Source organism: Myxine glutinosa, chromosome 1 (assembly GCF_964187855.1).
Source record: "Myxine glutinosa chromosome 1, kmMyxGlut1.1, whole genome shotgun sequence".
NCBI classification, from domain to species: Eukaryota; Metazoa; Chordata; class Myxini; order Myxiniformes; family Myxinidae; genus Myxine; species Myxine glutinosa.
This window is the reverse complement of record NC_136261.1, coordinates 275,694,923-275,713,151: the sequence shown is the minus strand read 5'-3', so window position 1 is coordinate 275,713,151 and position 18,229 is coordinate 275,694,923. Positions and strand designations below refer to the sequence as shown.

The 18,229-nt window shown below is 42.1% G+C and overlaps 1 protein-coding gene across 3 annotated transcripts in view; it reads left to right on the top strand.

Moving 5' to 3' along the window:
* The window catches only part of CDK5RAP3 (CDK5 regulatory subunit associated protein 3), a 34,908-nt gene that overhangs the window by 5,946 nt on the left and 10,733 nt on the right, over nucleotides 1–18,229 (top strand). For 2 of the 3 annotated variants that reach the window (XM_068099120.2, XM_068099124.2), the window contains 6 exons: nucleotides 8,180–8,311; nucleotides 8,419–8,519; nucleotides 8,696–8,744; nucleotides 12,562–12,740; nucleotides 15,640–15,776; nucleotides 16,034–16,181. In XM_068099120.2, coding sequence (XP_067955221.2) covers nucleotides 8,180–8,311; nucleotides 8,419–8,519; nucleotides 8,696–8,744; nucleotides 12,562–12,740; nucleotides 15,640–15,776; nucleotides 16,034–16,181 — 746 coding nt within the window. The remainder of the gene's footprint in view (nucleotides 1–8,179; nucleotides 8,312–8,418; nucleotides 8,520–8,695; nucleotides 8,745–12,561; nucleotides 12,741–15,639; nucleotides 15,777–16,033; nucleotides 16,182–18,229) is intronic. The other variant, XM_068099123.2, reaches the window with a different exon arrangement.

Below are 18,229 nucleotides of genomic sequence, written 5' to 3'. Positions count from 1 at the left end.
AATGCCACTTGCACAACACTATGCCGGGGCGCCAAATGTCAATTGACTCGGAAGTGACCTCATTACAGAGGGAGTGACATTGTAATAGTGCACTTTCTCTACCACCAAGAGAGACATGGTTGACTTGGAAAGTTTCACAGATGTCCAACACTGCTTCGCATGGCGTCGTTTATATACAGCACATGGCTGTGTGTTAGCATCAATTCTTGCAGAGGCGCAGGAGTGCCGCTGATGCACCCACTGTCCCATCCATATAGGTGAGAGCAGGAATTCGAAATTTTACGAGGATGCCGGCGATACCTCACCTACTCTTCGCAAATGACACCATGGCATCTTTATTGTCCACAAACGAATGCCGGCAGACATGACACTCAGTTTGACGTTCATCCGAGGAACGGCACACACAATGATGCCTAACCCTGTCTGCGAAAGACCAGAATTACAGTTTATAGCTGGGTTGAGATTAAAACCCAGCCAAAACAGCTCAGGGGTCGAGTGCACATATCTCCAGGATATCCTGCCAGCCCACGGCTTCATAAAGGGCCACTCTTGTGCCATCCAGTTTCCTTGAGAGCTGGAATGTTAGATAGCAATGCCAGATGAAGAAGACAAGTGAATCGATGTCCTCTTTCTGGACTTTTGCAAGGACTTTCATTTTTTTCCCCTCAACAAAGGCATGTGAAGAATATATGTCCGAGGAATCAGAGATGCTCTCTCAAAATGGATAAAAGCTTTTTGTCAGAGTACAACATATAGTGGTAAATATATAATTGTCAGATTGGAAAAAGTATGAATTGAAATCCTGCGAAGTAGCTTGTTTGGGACTACTACTTTTCTTGTTGTTTAATCAAAATCTACGGACCATGATCACAAACATGTACAGCTCTATATCGATAATACTAAAATGTACTGCCCAACTAACACCTGTAATGACTTCATCCATTCAGGATGACCTAGTCGTGGATTGGTCTCAGCCATGAGAACTTCCTTTCATCTGAGATAAATGCAAGATTCCTCATCTTGGGAAAGATACTATAAACAAGTTACAAGATGAATTGAGTTGGGCTTGAAAACGTCGTTGTAGAAAAGGATATTGGTATCACAATTGACAGGAATGAAACTTTCCACAGTCACGTCTCTTTGACAGTCACCAAGGTGAACCAGATATCAGGGCTGATAAAACGTACCTTCACAATGTTGGATGAAGGTATACTGCCATTGATGTTCAAGTCTCTGATCCAACCCATCTTGGAGTATGGCAACTTGGCATGGCATCCATGATTCGCAGCTGAGGGCACCAAATTGGCAAAGGTACTGAGAAGGGTAACCAAAGTAGTCCCGACTACCAAGAGAGACAGAGACACCTGAATATGTACTCGCCATGCCACAGACGCAGACAAAGTGACATGATTCAAGTTTTCTTGATCATGGGAGGATTGGGCAGAATCAATCTCCACTACTTCTTCACTCTGCATCATCCAACTCTACCACCAGTGGTCATCTGATGATGGTGTTTAAGCACAGATGTAGACTACCTCTCACAAGCAGTTTCTTTAGCCAAAGAGTGATTGATGATTGGAATAGCCTCCCAACGTACCCAGTGAAGTCTACAGATCTGTAACAACTTTAAAAAAAACCTAAATTGGCACTCGTAGAGCACATAGTCTTGCCTCGCGCGTTCAGTCTGAATAAAAATACCATCGTTAATTGAATATGCTACTATTATGGCCCACTGCTATTGTGGCCCATATTGTGACCCACTGCCCTATTATGCTATTGTGGCCCACCGCCCTATTATGCTATTGTGGCCCACCGCCCTATTATGCTATTGTGGCCCACCGCCCTATTATGCTATTGTGGCCCACCGCCATATTATGCTATTGTGGCCCACCGCCATATTATGCTATTGTGGCCCACCGCCCTATTATGCTATTGTGGCCCACCACCCTATTATGTCACATAGTTTCTTTGCATTGGTTATGAACATCATAAATGAAATTCTTCACTCACATCTGGCTGGTCATCTAGATAAGATATATGAAGTTCCAGATTTTTTGGATAACGATTTCAATTTAACCAATTATGGCTGGAATACCACTTCACCAATGATGTCATCGTTATCACCCATTATAACCCATGAGGATATGCCAAGTTTCAATTTTTTTTGTTGAGCTGTGTTGGAGAAAATTATGTCCAATTTTTTTCCTTTAATCCAATACGGCTGCTATATCATGTGATCTGTGATGTCAGTTAACAATAAAATATTATCCATGGGGAGTCCCTCTGATGTTTAAAGTTTTGCATCGATCGGAAAAAGCTGTTGCAGAGAAAACCATTTTTAAAGAGAAAGTATGTAGACAGACATACACAGACACACACGGCATTAGAAAACCATGGATCTATGGAATACCACACACTTTTTGGGGATACAAATTACTGCCAAATAATTCTGGACAGTAATAACTAAAGTACAAGCCTAACATGAGGTACATGGAAACCAAGTAAACTTCCTTTTGTGATTGAACAACAATTGGACGTAAAAAGTTTTCTTTTTTATGCCTCTGCTGACAACGTCGCCGGAGGCATTATGTTTTCGGGTTGTCCGTCCGTCCGTCCGTCCGGGCTAAACCTATAGTCCATGGGCTGGATAGACCCACCGTGCACCCCCACATTCCTCACCCACTGGTATATTTTTGTCCATTAGGGTCTCCTTGATGAAAAAAAAGATGTTAACAAGGAAAATGTAGGGATGGACTTTATGTTATCACCCTATTTTCATAGGTACCCCCTCGACGACATTTTGCGATTTTTGAATATTTAATTTAAGGGGGCATGGTTACTTTTTTGGCTCGTATGTCAGTATCAACAATCTGATCATTACAATTTATATATCATTTAAAAGGTAATTGAATTACCTCTCCAATGGTGTATTAATATTTCAGCTACCACCACTACTCATACATCTACAACCGTTCGAAGTGAATATATATCGACAGGTCTCATAAAACATCGAAAATATCCCCTCGTATACCAAAACATATTTTTAAATATATTTTTTAAACAGGTACACGCTATTAATGAGTATTTATAAGATGGAAACACATACAAGAAGATAATCAAAACATATTTTGACTTTCAGATTATTATAAGCCTCAAGAAAATGTGAAAAACCAAGATGGCCGCCAAATCGTCATACGAAAATCTGTAAATTCTCATATTTTCCCTCTCAGATGAGATACATACGTGAATGAAAGTTCCTTTTGTATGTTTTCAGACCCAAGGAATCCATTTCCACCAATGTGTTTCGAAAATAAGTACAACTTATCAAGATGGCAGCCATGTCCAATTGAAAATTGCTAAACATTGGTGATAATTGATAAGAATAATATGCAGTACTAAAATAACAAATACAAAACTATGTTTCGTAACCTTTCATAACCTTGATTAATACCAAATATGATCAAAATCCATTCACCATGTTCACATTTGCAGACTGCAGAGCGGTCGCAAGGAAATCTCTCGGACGCCGCGTAACCCTAAATCACGGTGTTCCCGACTTTCGTCCGGGGGATACAATATTTAATCACCCACGGAAATCAAAACAAAATACAAAGTGAGTGAGTGAGTGATATGGAAGTTTTACAACCCTGTCGACACCTTAATGGATCATATTATGGTTAAAAACATGTCGACGATGCACAATAACAACTAAAAATTGGTAAAACCAAGGCAGATCAACTACCGAACGGCAAATAACAAAATACAAAGACTTATTTCATTATGGTAATACTGAATTGAATGACCAGGTAATTAATGTGGACAGTAACATGGTAAATCACATCTGCAGAAACATAATATACATAATTATATTGTGAAAGTATTCCTAATTGATTAACAATGTTTTTGCAATATCAAGGAGCAAACTCTTTCATGAAACAGCTGGCTAAGTGCCATCATCATCATCATCATCATCACTGTCATCATCGTCTTGCGAGAAGTCGTCGACTCCTTCATCTTCATCCTCATCGGAGGCACCCGAATCATCTGAGTCCTCGGTGTCGGTATCACTATCTACATCCGCACGGTCGACCGGTAGTGCGTCTCCTTCAAACCACACCGGTTCAAGCTTGTCACCTTTTCCAACTTTCCAACCATTACCGTCTGCAGGACTTGGGACATCAGGTTGTGGAACGTGTGCCCTCTTCCAGATGGCCACCTGGTAGTTTACTCACCTAATATGCTGATGCAGTACTGTTACGCAAGGGGGAAGCTGGCTGAGGTCAATATTCCGACCGAGATTAACTGCTCCATCAGGACTGCCACATTTCTCCTTAGCGTAAGTTGTCTACCTTCTTATACCGGGGTTTCCCGTAGATAGCACACGTGAATGCCTCCAATTCAGTGTACACAGCTTCAGGAACAGTCCATTCGTCTCCAAGGCTCGCTAATACAGACTGGAATGCTGGCATCTTTTGGAGCACTTTAATTGGCCGTATTTTCCCAATGTCCTTGAAGGCACTGGTGGTATCACAGTGCGTAAATGCATGTAAGGCCATCACGGCAGTGCAGAACTGCTGACCATAGCCATGTGCAAGATCTGTGACATTTATGAGCCGCTTTTTATTTCCAGAGCCTGTGTCGAATAGCAGTGTTACATCTAGGGTCGGAGCGTGATGAAGAGCAATGAAGAACACATCGCTATCTGGACTTCGGATACGTACAACCTGGTATCCTCTCTCTTGTGCATAGAGACAGTATATGATGACTCGCGTGTCTGTCTCCTCTTGTGTTGAATACAGGGAAGTAATTTCAGTTCTTTTCATTGTGTTTCCATCATCTGAGCTCAACATGTAGGCATGTCCTTCAACTACGACAACCATCTTATGCTGGAGCAGTTTTGAAGCGAATTCGTTCTCACTCCAAACGTCACTCAGAACGTGGCTCAGTTGTATTTTGTTGTGATCATTCATTAAGAAGAGCTTCCAATTGATGGGTTTCTTTGTCAGTGGTCCACGGATAATCAACTTGTCTCCGCATCCTCGTCTTTCACGTTCCATCCCCTTCACCGATTGAGCTTTGTACATGTCTGTGCTGAATACAATGTCGTTCTGCTTGGGCACAGCATCATATATTCTGTAAGCGATTTGTTGGAAATTGCCTGGGATGTCCTGCAAGGTGTGAAATAAGGCATTGCCATCTTGAATAATTAGGGTATCAGCTCTTGGTAATGGAACATCTTCTGTATCCTTCAGGAGATATTGCAGACCCTTCGCTTTCTGTCTTGGCCAGGAATCCGTCTGCGGTACCCATGCTGTATGGAACTGGAGTGATAGGGTATCTCATCAAATTTTCGACGGATCCTGGATATATTTGGTTCGGCATGACTGATGGTAGCGGGCTTCACTTGCAAATAGATCGTATCCCTTGATGCGACGCAACATGTCATCGTCCGACTTTTTCGTTGCCACTTTCAAGACATTTTCCCCACCGCCAAACTCAAACTTCCATGTCGCCTCGGTGGTCCAGCTTCCATGTTGCTTGACCTTTTTTCGTCCTTGCTTGTTGCAGAAGATGCAGTCAGGCTGGAAGATAACTTTGTCTGTGTCGTCGGATGAACGTCTTGTTGGCCGAGATGTACCAGATCGAGATGTACTGGGCTCATCTACAGAGGAAGCTCCGCATAAGCGATTGAGGTTCATGGTGAACCTTTGATAGCAGTGACGGTGGTAACCATGCCGACTTGTGAGTGTGTCTGGAACCTGGGAACAGACATCGGGCATTCGATACGGAGACGTTGCTGCTTGTGAGAGTCGTTTTTTGCAAATCTCTTGAAGCTTGTCGAGTCTTTCTTGTGTAAGGTAAGTGAGGTTTTCCAGCGAAGAGTCTGTGAAATGGATGACACAGATATCAGGCTGATCTACAGGGTCATCTCCACGCTCTTGTTCACATTTGCGTCTTTTAGTCTGTTTCATCTTGATCACGGGCTACACATCGTTATGGAACATATACCTGAAATGATACAAAAACAGGATTCGGTCACAAACTGTACAAAACAACCTTTCATTGTTGTAACGATAATTTCACTATGGTACAAAAATGTGAAAACATAATTGATGTTTAGCAATTTTCAATTGGACATGGCTGCCATCTTGATAAGTTGTACTTATTTTCTAAACACATTGGTGGAAATGGATTCCTTGGGTCTGAAAACGTACAAAAGGAACTTTCATTCATGTATGTATCTCATCTGAGAGGGAAAATATGAGAATTTACAGATTTTCGTATGACGATTTGGCGGCCATCTTTGTTTTTCACATTTTCGTGAGGCTTATAATAATCTGAAAGTCAAAATATGTTTTGATTATCTTCTTGTATGTGTTTCCATCTTATAAATACTCATTAATAGCGTGTACCTGTTTAAAATATATATATAAAAATATGTTTTGGTATACGAGGGGATATTTTCGATGTTTTATGAGACTTGTCGATATATATTCACTTCGAACGGTTGTAGATGTATGAGTAGTGGTGGTAGCTGAAATATTAATACACCATTGGAGAGGTAATTCAATTACCTTTTAAATGATATATAAATTGTAATGATCAGATTGTTGATACTGACATACGAGCCAAAAAAGTAAGCATACCCCCTTAAATGAAATATTCAAAAATCGCAAAATGTCGTCTAGGGGGTACCTATGAAAATAGGGTGATAACATAAAGTCCATCCCTACATTTTCCTTGTTAACATCTTTTTTTTCATCAAGTAGACCCTAATGGACAAAAATATACCAGTGGGTGAGGAATCTGGGGGGGGGGGGGGGGGCGGGGGGGGGGGTTGGGGGGTTGCACGGTGGGTCTATCCAGCCCATGGGCTATAAGTAATTAAATTTTTTAAATAATCTTTATAATCAATTTAATTATTTATAATCCTGTTCATCAATCTAATTGCTTCACTACGCCCAGCCTGGTGTTGGCTTAGCGGTTAGGGTGCCGGCTTAGGATCCTAGGATCCTGGGTTTGAATGCCGGTCAATCGCTGAATTAACACCAGGGTGGTTGACTCAGCCTGCCATCCTTCCGAGGTCGGCAAATTGAGGACCAGTTCACTGGTAATTCCCTGTGTGTCACAAAAGGCGATTAACAGGGTTGGCGGCAGGAAGGGCATCCAGCCATAAAACATTGCTTCAAAAAAGGGGACCACGGTGCCCGAAAAAGGCCAAACCCTGCTCTGTGGGGAAAAAATGGCCTCTAAAAGTGGTTCTTCACTACGCCCCAGTGGTGTTTATAATAGAGGACATGGATTTGTCCCCCCCCATTGGAGGAAGACCCTCTCATCTGCAGGCCGTTGGTGCTCCTATGGTTGGCAGCGAGTGCCCCGGAAGCATTGACGGAAAGAAAGTGGCAATCATATGTGTGGGAAACTGCAAGCTCAGTCAGGGTCACCCAGATAGCTCAGATGGCGGAGCACTGGTACGGTTTTCCAGAGGACCTGGGTTCGATCCCTGGTCGGGACATGTAATTTTCCCACATATATCAATTTAATTATTTTTCTTTTTAATTAGTCTCAATTTTATTAGTCTAAATTTAAAGTTTAAATGCAATTATTTTTATTCATTTCTTATGCCTGGTATTTAAACCCAAACCTCCTTGTTTGCATCTATTATTCCCTCTTTGTCCGATAGGATGGTGCAAGAAGTAGCGCACGAACTTCTGAGCTGTCTAATCTGAGTTTGATTCCCGACCCGACTATAAACTGTCGGATTTGTGTTTCACAGGCCGGGCATTGCATCAGAAAGTGTGCTGTAACTCGGAGTGTCATTAAGCTGGGCACCCATTTACTACCATTAGATGGTGGACAAGTACCCGCAGTGCTTTTCACAGAGCATCATCAGGTTATTTCCATATTCCTGGCCAAATTCCGACCCAACTACCACTGCAAAGACAAAGGCAAACCACATGGGTTAATCTCTTTGATGAGGCTGCTCTAGCCTTCAGATAGAACAGCAGATAGTTTTTCTCTCTCTCTTTGCTTGTTTTTCTGACTGCAATCCTTTAATTTTCCAATATTCTTTAGTTATGCCACTCACATGATAAACTTCTCCATTTAAAATGAAAGAGCATATTGTAAATTTCCCCTTTGTTGTACTTAGTTGATTTGCTGTGCATTATAACCCCAGACTGGCTCGTTGATCGAAGACATTGCAACATCAAATGGCAGACAGCAGTAGTAAAAATCCGAGAGAAGATCAGTAATGCCATCCAGGACATGCCCGAACACAACGAGATCAGGGAGCTGCTGGCTGGTTCTCGTAAGACTCACTTGCCTGTTGTGTTACGTATAGATCCAGAACTTAACCATAAATTATCATTGCATCGGAACACTGTCCCGCTCTCTCCCACCTGCCCCCTTCCTTAGATATTCATTATTTCCACTGCCTCAAAATTGTAGAAATACTGAAAGCAACAGAAGCGTCAACAAAGAACATATTTGGGAGGTATTCATCACAACGAATGAAGGTAAAAACAAAGATCAATTTACATGATTGGGCGACTGCACTGGGAAAGGAGAAATTCAACGAATCTCAATGTGCATCAATTCCACTGTTGTGTTTTATTTCAAGTTCACCAAGCTGTCTTCCATGTGGTCCGAGCTGTGACAAAGTTTGATGAAAAATTGTTATTTTTATTTCAAGGATTGGCAAGAGATTGTTTGCTTGTATGAGAAAGAAAATGCGTATTTGGGTAAGTTCCCATTTTTGAGCATTACCCGTTAAAAAGTGCATCAGTTATTACATCGGCAGCTTGGAAGGGAGGAGACAAAGGGTGGCTAAAACGTCTAACTGATACCCCTTATCTGTTTGACCTTTCATAGAGAACTTAAAAACAATGTAGGAAATAATTGGGAGCACATCCACATGATTCATGTGCACATAAATTTACATTTTGTAGTCCATTGTATAATTTAAATAAACATAAATGCAAATTTCGCATGTGGAAAAAGTAACTACACCCCTACATTTATCACTACTTCAAATACCTAAAATTAGAATCAGGTGCACCAGCTCAGGTGCAAATGATTAGAACATCGTTAGAGAGGATCATGGAGGATCCGATCTTATTTAAATGTCAGACATTTAGTTTGGTTTGCTCTGTTGTTGAAGTGTGCGGCATCACCATGCCTAGATCAAAAGAGCTCTCTGAGGCCTTCAGAAAGAAGGTTATAGATGTCTACGAGTCTGGGAAGGGATTTAAAAAGATCTCCAAACAATTTGAAATCAATCATTCGACTGTCCGGAAGATCATCTACAAGTGGAGAAGATTCCAAACAACTGCCAACTTGTTCAGGCCAGGCCACCCCAGCAAGTTCAGCCTGAGAGCAGACCGCAAGATGCTGAAAGAACTCTCTAAGAACCCCAGAATGAAATCACGGGACCTACAGGTAGCTCTTGCCACTGTTGATGTCAAAGTACATTCAGAGTCCACCATTAGAAAGAGGCTGCACAAATTTGATCTACATGGGAGGTGTGCCAGGAGGAAACCTTTGCTCTCCAGAAAGAACATCAGGGCAAGACTAAAGTTTGCAAATGAACACCGAGGCAAAGACCAACACTTCTGGAACAATGTGCTCTGGACAGATGAGTCAAAGGTAGAGCTATTTGGCCACAGTACCAGAAGACATGTTTGGCGAAAACCAAAGACAGCATTTGACCACAAGAACCTGATACCAACTGTAAAGCATGGTGGTTGAAATATTATGGTTTGGGGCAGCGTTGCTGCATCAGGGCCTGGGCAGCTCACCATCATATAATCCACTATGAATTCTTCATTGTACCAGAGGGTGCTTGAGGATAATGTGAGGCCATCTGTCGGAAAGTTGAAGCTCAACCGAAGGTGGATCTTGCAACATGACAATGACCCTAAACATACCAGTAAATCCACCAAGGAATGGCTGAAAATAAAGAAATGGAGGGTTCTGGAATGGCCAAATCAAAGCCCGGATCTAAATCTCATCGAGATGTTGTGGGGGGATTTGAAACGAGCTGTGCATGCAAGAAACCCCTCAAACATCGCACAGTTGAAATAATTCTGCATGAGGAGTGGGCAAAAATTTCTCCCAGTCGATGTCAGACTGGTAGACAGTTTTAAGAAACGCCTACTTGAGGTTGTTTCTGCCAAAGGGGACAATACCACCTATTAGAGCCAAGGGTGTACTTACTTTTTCCACATGCGAAATTTGCATTTATGTTTATCGAAATTATACAATGGACTACAAAATGTAAATGTTTCATGATATTTGTTATATTATATCACCTTTATGTATCAATATTGTTGAAATGAAGATCAAATAGCTGTATGTTGAAATATGTTGAAAAAGTCAAAACTTTACATGGGGTGTACTTACTTTTTCACGTGACTGTGTATATATATATATGCAGGGTGGTCCAGAACCCTGGGCACATTTTGAAAAACGATACCTGCAACAAACAACTAAGTTTATTATTGTTCTTTGGAGCAAAACAAAACATGATTACTCATTAAACAGTCAAAATCAGTCTAATATACATGAAACAGATCATTTCAAATGTTCAAACTGCACTCTGACACGTAGTTCTGCATGTTTTTTTTTTCTTTGTTTTTTTTCGTATACTCAATCAAGGCTTGTGAAAGAGCTAACAGTCGTTAAGGCAGCAGTCTCATTACGGATGAATTGTTTCAAGTCTCTGAGGGTGTAGGATTCCTCGCATACAATTTGTGTTTGAGGAAACCCCAAAGGAAGAAATCGCAGGGTGTTGTTAAATCACAACAACGTGGCAGCCATTCAACCGGACCACGACGGCCAATCCATTTGTCTGTAAAGTTCAAATCAAGGGCCTGGCGTATACTGGCAGCATGATGAGCAGGCACACCATCATGCATGAACCACATTTGGCCATCATTGAGTGGAAATACATGCTGCTCCAACATTATAAGGTAATTTGCAGCATTCACATTTTCTTCGAAAAATATTGGTCCAACAATGCCCCCAGAAGAAATGCCTGCCAAAACAGACACACTAGCTTTATACTGGACGTTGTGCTCAACAGCAGTGAGCAGACCCACTGCTCAACAATGGGTTGTCTACTGCCCATATCACGCTATTATGATGATTTACAGAACCAGATAAATTAAACTTGGATTCATCTGACCACAAGATCCTGTTCTGCAAATCATTGTCCATATCCATTAACCCAAGCAATGTCTCACATGCCTCAATGCCACACCTGTCAAAATCATCCTCAGATAGTTGGTGAATTAATCTGGGTATGTATGGTTTCGCATTAAGGTCTTTTAGTGTTCTTCGAATCGATGATCGGCTTATGTTCGTGACGTTTGATAAACGACGAGTTAATCACGATGTATTACTGTCAAGTTTATTACTGTATGTATTAGACTATTAGATGACTATTTATGATGTATTACTGTATTACTTTAACCCTGGTGTTGGGCTAGCGGCTCGGGTGCCGGCTTAGGATCCTAGGATCCTGGGTTCGAATCCCGGTCGATTGCTGAATTAACGCCAGGGGGGTTGACTCAGCCTGTCATCCTTCCGAGGTCGGCTAATTGAGTACCAGTTCACTGGTAATTCCCTGCTTGTCGTTAAAGGCGGCAAAAAGGGTTGGCGTCAGGAAGGGCATCCGGCCGTAAAACATTGCTTCAAAAAGGGGACCAAAAAAACAACAACAACCACGGTGCCCGAAAAAGGCCAACCCCTGCTTGCGGGGAAAAATGGCCTCTAAAGGTGGTTATTTTTTTTTTTTTACTGTCAAGTTGTTGAATGACCGCTCTGCTTTCCTCAGTTTGAACAGTACGAGGCCTACCTGGTGACTGTTTTGGAAGAATGCTGCCGGTGTCATCAAACTGCTTGTTTATTCTGCCGATGGTTCTTCTGTCAATTGCGTCGGTGCCACATTCTTTGACAAGTTGTCTGTGAACTTCAGCCGAATTTCCAGATACAGAATACAAACGTACAGCGCAATTTTTCTGTCTCACGATATCCTCCGTCATATTAGAGCGTCTAATTCACAATGAACTGAACTAATGCAAAGACAAACGCGTGCAGCACAGTGAGCGAATCTCACCCCTATCGATATCACGTGATGCACCACACCCTGTTGCGTATCACGTGATGCCTGTGCGTGTTGAAACGGTCACATCCATTTACGAGTAATCATGTTTTGTTTTGCACCAAAGAACAACAATAAACAATTTTTCAATAAATAATTATTTCAATAATCAATCAATCAATCTCAATTTTCAATCAATCAATCAAGAATCAATTTCAATAAATAATCAATAAACAATAAACAATAAACAAACAATTTTTCAGCATCCTGTATATATAAAAAAATTTCAAGACAGTAACCTTATTGTTGTGGAAGTGAGTTGCCAAGTAACCATTGTTTAAACACTTGGGAATCCATTAAGTTTGTGTGCCAGTTTGGCCTCGTTAAGTAATAGGAATGCAAAATAAAGATCACCTTGTTTTGTTCTTGTGTCTATGCCTTGGGTTGTTATTCAGCGGAGCTGGCCAGCTTGCTGACTCGGAATGTGTCCTATGAGGTTCCATCCTTGCGGAAGCAGATCAGTCGTGGACAACAACAGCAGCAGGATATCGAGCGTCGTGCGGCAGAGAGTGGTGTACTTTCTGCAGAACACCAGGCCAGTTACCGTGCTGCCTGCAAGAGTCTGGGAATAATGGTAATTGTTTCCACATCTCCTGATTGCATGAAATCAGTTGGGACTTTGTTATTTTCCATATTTCCCTTTTAGGTCTGCAGTGCAGGAGCCACTTTTCCAAGGTTGATTAAGCATGAAAATGTTTATTTTCCAGTCATAGGATGTCTCCATGCCTCCTGGCACCATAAAATTAATAACATGAAAGAGCAACCAGAGATTGCAGACCCTCGCCAGGACGTTTATGTGGTTGTGTGCGTTTTTGTGTGCTGGTATGTTAAATAATTAATAGACGGAATTTATACATTCCAATGCGTCATTAGTATGCAATTAGATGTACTCGCATTCCAAATGTATGTATTTAAGCGCAGTATTACCCAGCATCAAAGTGGTTAACCAGGTCAGGGATGTATACATCGAAGCAATGGAGAAGGCATTAAATATGTGGGGAGAGGACAATTCCCAGAAAAACGTGCCTTTAAGAGGTCCTCTGATTCATGAAAAGGCAAAGCTCATGTACAATCATCTGGCTGGCTCGGGTGGTGCTGCAAGCACGAGCTAGCAGGGATGGTTTGACCGCTTTGAGAAGCGGTACGGTCTCCAGAATGTAAAGCTCACAGGCGAGAGTGCCTCAGTGGACCAGGAGGCAGCTGCAACTTTCCCTGCTTAACTCGCACAGCTCATCGAGGAGAAGGCACATGCACCGCCGGAGCAGAACTTCAATGCAGACGACACCGGCCTGATCTGGAAGAAAATGCCCACGAGAATTTTCATCTCGAAGCGAGAGAGGACAGCATCGGGGTTCAGGGCTGCTGAGGACCGGATATCTTATCTCCTCTGTGCCAACACCAAAGGGGACTTTCACATGATTGAGCCGATGATGCAGTATCGTGCTCTCAAGGGCAAAAATGAGCAAACTCTGCCCGTATTTTGGAGAGCCAACAGAAAGGTGTGGTGAACAGCTGCTATCTTTAGGGATTGGTTATACAACTGTTTTGTCCCTCAAGTGGAGAAGTACCTGGCAGTAAAGAACCTCTCCTTCAAGGTCCTCTTGCTGTTGTACAACGCTCCTGACCATCTCAAGGTGCCGAAGGTGGCCCTTCCCAATGTTGAGGTCATCTTTCTGCCACCCAACACCTTCTCCCTGATCCAATCACTCGACCAAGGGGTAATTTCAATGTTTAAAACATCGTGTCTTCGATGCAATGGAGTCTGACCCCGAACTTGTATATTTATAGGTTAGATATTTCTTAAAAGGAAAGAAAACAAAAATATTTTCAGGGGCGATCGAAGCAGCAGTCTATTGCCTATCCACCACATGTGTTCAACATTTTGTCTGTGTTCAATATTTTCAATAAAATAAAAAAGGGGGAAAAAATCTTGGAAGTTTGGATTAATTTATGAAGCAGCTTTTACTTTTTTTTTTCTTCTTTTTTTTCTCCCTGAGGAGCGTTTTTGTGTTTCAGGGTGAGACAGACAGACAGACAGCGTTGATTTGTCCATCCAGTACAAACTGTATATTGATTATTTCATGAATCATTTAGTTCCTTTTTAATTACTCATATAGCTGGTCTGATTCTCAAATAGTATCTTCATCTGTGTATGGAACAGACACAAAGAAGCATAAACTGGTCTAAATACCATCATGTACAACTTGAACATCTCATCTCCAATAACGGAGAATATAAGTATAGAGGTGCAATAGCAGAGAATGTAAAAAAAAAACCAAAAAAAAAACCAACATGTAATCCTAGATCGGTTTTGCTTTCATCTCTCATTCACAACTCTGAAGCTGTGGATGGGAGATTAAATTACTCTTGTCCGATCATTGTTTAGACCTTTAGCAAACGTTGCCCAGGCAGCTTCGTGGCTCTTTTCATGACATCGCAGGCATGCACATTCCTTTCTCTTTCGGTCGATTGTGGAATTGCGTTGCATTCCCCCCCCCCCCCTCCCCTTGGGAACTGGGCAGTGGCCATGTGCTGTGTGCAGGAAGGGTGTCGGAGTAAACTCCATTCAATGTACAATGTGCGCTGAGTGGGTTCATCAAAAATGTAGTGGTTTGGAGAGGGTCATTAACCAGTATGGCAGCTACGTTCAAGTGTAAGGTGTGCACAGAGGGAGCTGCAGATGGAGAAAATGTTGAGTTGGATCTTGGAGATGGCGTGAAGCTGGAAGGTGTGAAAACATTTTGCTACCGAGGAGACATGCTGAATGGAGAAGGTGGATCAGACTCGGCAACGGTTGCTAGAGTGAGATGTACATGGAAGAAGTTTCGGGAACGGAGTGTCGTTGAAGCTGAAGGGAAAGGTGTATGCTGCATGTGTGAGAGGTGTTATGATTCATGGGAGCGAGACATGGGTAATGAACATAGAGCAGCAACGAAGGCTGTAAAGGGTGGAAATGCGAATGGTTCGGTGGATGTGTGGAGTATCGTTGAGAGAGAGAAAGACAAATGATGAATTGCGAAAGATGATGGGAATAGAGCCTGTGATGGATGCTGTGAAGAAAAACAGTTTGAGATGGTTTGGTCATGTGTTGAGGAAGGATGAAAGTGACTGGTTGAGAAGAGCGATGGAAATGAATGTAGAAGGAAGTAGAGGACGGGGAAGACCGAGAAGTAGAGGACGGGGAAGACCGAGAAAGACTTGGCTAAAGATGGTCGAATAAGAAATGCGGGCAAGGGGGTTAATAAGGGGAGATGCAGAAAATAGGGTAAAAATGGAGAAGATTGTCATGGGACAATGTACAGCAAGGACAAAGCAAGACAAGTACAGCATGGCTCACCCCTGCTCCAGCAGGGAAAATGGCCTTAAAATGCCTGTTATCTCCCCCCCCCCCCCCCCCCCTACAGTGCCCAGGCTGTGTTGTAGTTTGTGCTGGCTATCTTACAGGGAATGCTGGGCTTTTCATCCCCCTACAGGGAGATTATATCAAGGAAGAATTGCTTTCTCTCGTGTGCGATCTGCCGACTCTCCTTAACAAGATTGCGGAAGACTGCAAAAACCTCCAAAAAGCTGTCGGGTTTTACCAGTCCTTCGCGGAATTTGTTTGTAACAAGTGCGTTTTGACAAAGGCCTGATGCCAATTCACCCACTTCACACTTGCATATGTGTATTAATATATGATCGTGTGTATATGTATGTACACACACACACACACACACACACACACACACACACACACACACACACACACACACACACACACACACACTGATTCTTTCTGAATAATTGATTTTTAATTCACGTTGTTAAAACACTACAAAATATGTCTGGGGTGTGCACGAGGTGCAAACAATTTAATTTACCCATCAGGCATTTGGAGCCAGAACTGAAAATGCTTCGATACATTCAAACCAAGGGAAACATGACCGTGTACGAATGGAGAACTGGAATCGAACCATCATCCAGAGAACAGGCACAGCCAGAGCATTTGGTGGAGAATGAGGATGCAGAAGACGTGGTAAATGTATTCTTCATTTCAAATCATTTTTACTGGCATGCTGATTTTGAATGAATCTTCTGCAGGTATTACTCAGATGATTTTCATATGTATCTCTCTATAAAGGCATCATGACACTTGATATGCATCATATTTTATATATATATATATAAATATATATATATATAAATATATATATATATATATATATATATATATATATATATATATATATATACACGTAGTGTGTTCAAAAAGTATCCGACCTTTATTTTTCGTGCGTAAAAAAAAAAGAAGCGAGGGAGGCGTTGATTGGTGCACGTATGTAGGCGATCCTAATGCGCACGCGTGAATTTTTTCCCACCTGCAGAAGCTGTCATTCGACAGCAGACTGCCGATGAGTGAGGAAATGTAAGTGAGCGCCATCGGATTTTCGTTTTTGACAAAATGACGGAAAAACTTGAACAACGCTACTGCATCAAATTTTGTGTTTCATCAAACTTGCATCAAAACTGCAACTTGGTTTCTGGGTCGTACCCATAAACCCAGGACTCATCGCCAGTGATCACTGTGTTGAGGAAGCTGGGATCGCTGTTCACAATCTCCAGCATGTCCTGTGCGATCTCCAAACGGAGTTGCTTCTGCTCAATCGTTAGCAGCTTTGGTACGAACTTCGCTGAGATTCTCCTGAAGCCCAAATCCTCCTTCATAATGGAATGAACGGTGTTGAATCTTGCGGATCGTTTCCACTTGGGAATCGCCAAGCTTTACACAAAATTTGATGCAGTAGCGTTGTTCAAGTTTTTCCGTCATTTTGTCAAAAACGAAAATCTGACGGCGCTCACTTACATTTCCTCACTCATCGGCGGTCTGCCGTCGAATGACAGCTTCTGCAGGTGGGAAAAAATTCACGCATGCGCATTAGGATCGCCTACATACGTGCACCAATCAACGCCTCCCTAGCTTTTTTTTTTTTTACGCACGAAAAATAAAGGTCGGCTACTTTTTGAACACAGTAGTATATATATGTATATATATGTATGTATATATATATATATATATATATATATATATATATATATATATATATATATATATATATATATCTATATATATATATATATATATATATATATATATAGACAGTGAAACCTTGACTTACGAGTTTAATTCGTTCTGTGACCGAGCTCGTAACTCAATTTGCTCGTTTCTCAAATTAAATTTCCCCATTAAAATGAATTGAAATGCTATTAATCCGTTCCAGCCCCCCAAAAACCACACCAATTTTTTTTGAAATATATATATATAAATATCTCTCGCTTTATATTTCACCTGTATGCAGCATACAAGTTGGCAGGATGGCCTGGACTGGAGGTACGCACACTTGACTCTTAAACTGTCCAGCCTGGGTTTGAATCCCGACCCAGCTATAACCTGTCATGTCGGTGTTTCACAGGCAGGGTGATTCATCAATGTGTGTACCGCTAAACTGGGCGCCCCATTTGCGTCCCATTAGTTGTTGGATGTTAAGGATCTCACCGTGTCTTCCACAAAGAGAAGGCGAGCTATCGCCGGCACTCTGAACAAGTTGTGGCCTGGCATGCTCTTCTCCTCTGCCGTTATATACGTCCTCCTCTGCATCTTTTTCCAGAAGAGCCCTGTCTCGTCACAGTTGAAGATTTGCTGGGGGATGTATCCTTCGGCTTCTATCAGTTCGGCAAAAGTTATAATAAAATCTTCAGCTGCCTTCACATCCGAGCTTGCTGCCTCACCATGCCTGGCGACGGAGTGAATGCCGGTCCTCTTCTTAAAATTATCAAACCATCCCCGACTGGCTTTGAATGACTCTTCCGATGCCTCGTCCGTTGATGTTCCCGCCGTCTGCTGCACCAAATCCCCGTAAATGTCTCGTGCCTTCTCACAGATGATGCTCTCGGTCACGGTATCTCCTGCGAGCTGCTTCTCCGTCAACCACACAAACAACAACTTCTCCATCTCTTCATGGACAGAGGTCCGGAGCTTTGAAATAATCTTAACGCCCTTGGCTGGCGTTATAGCCTTTATAGACT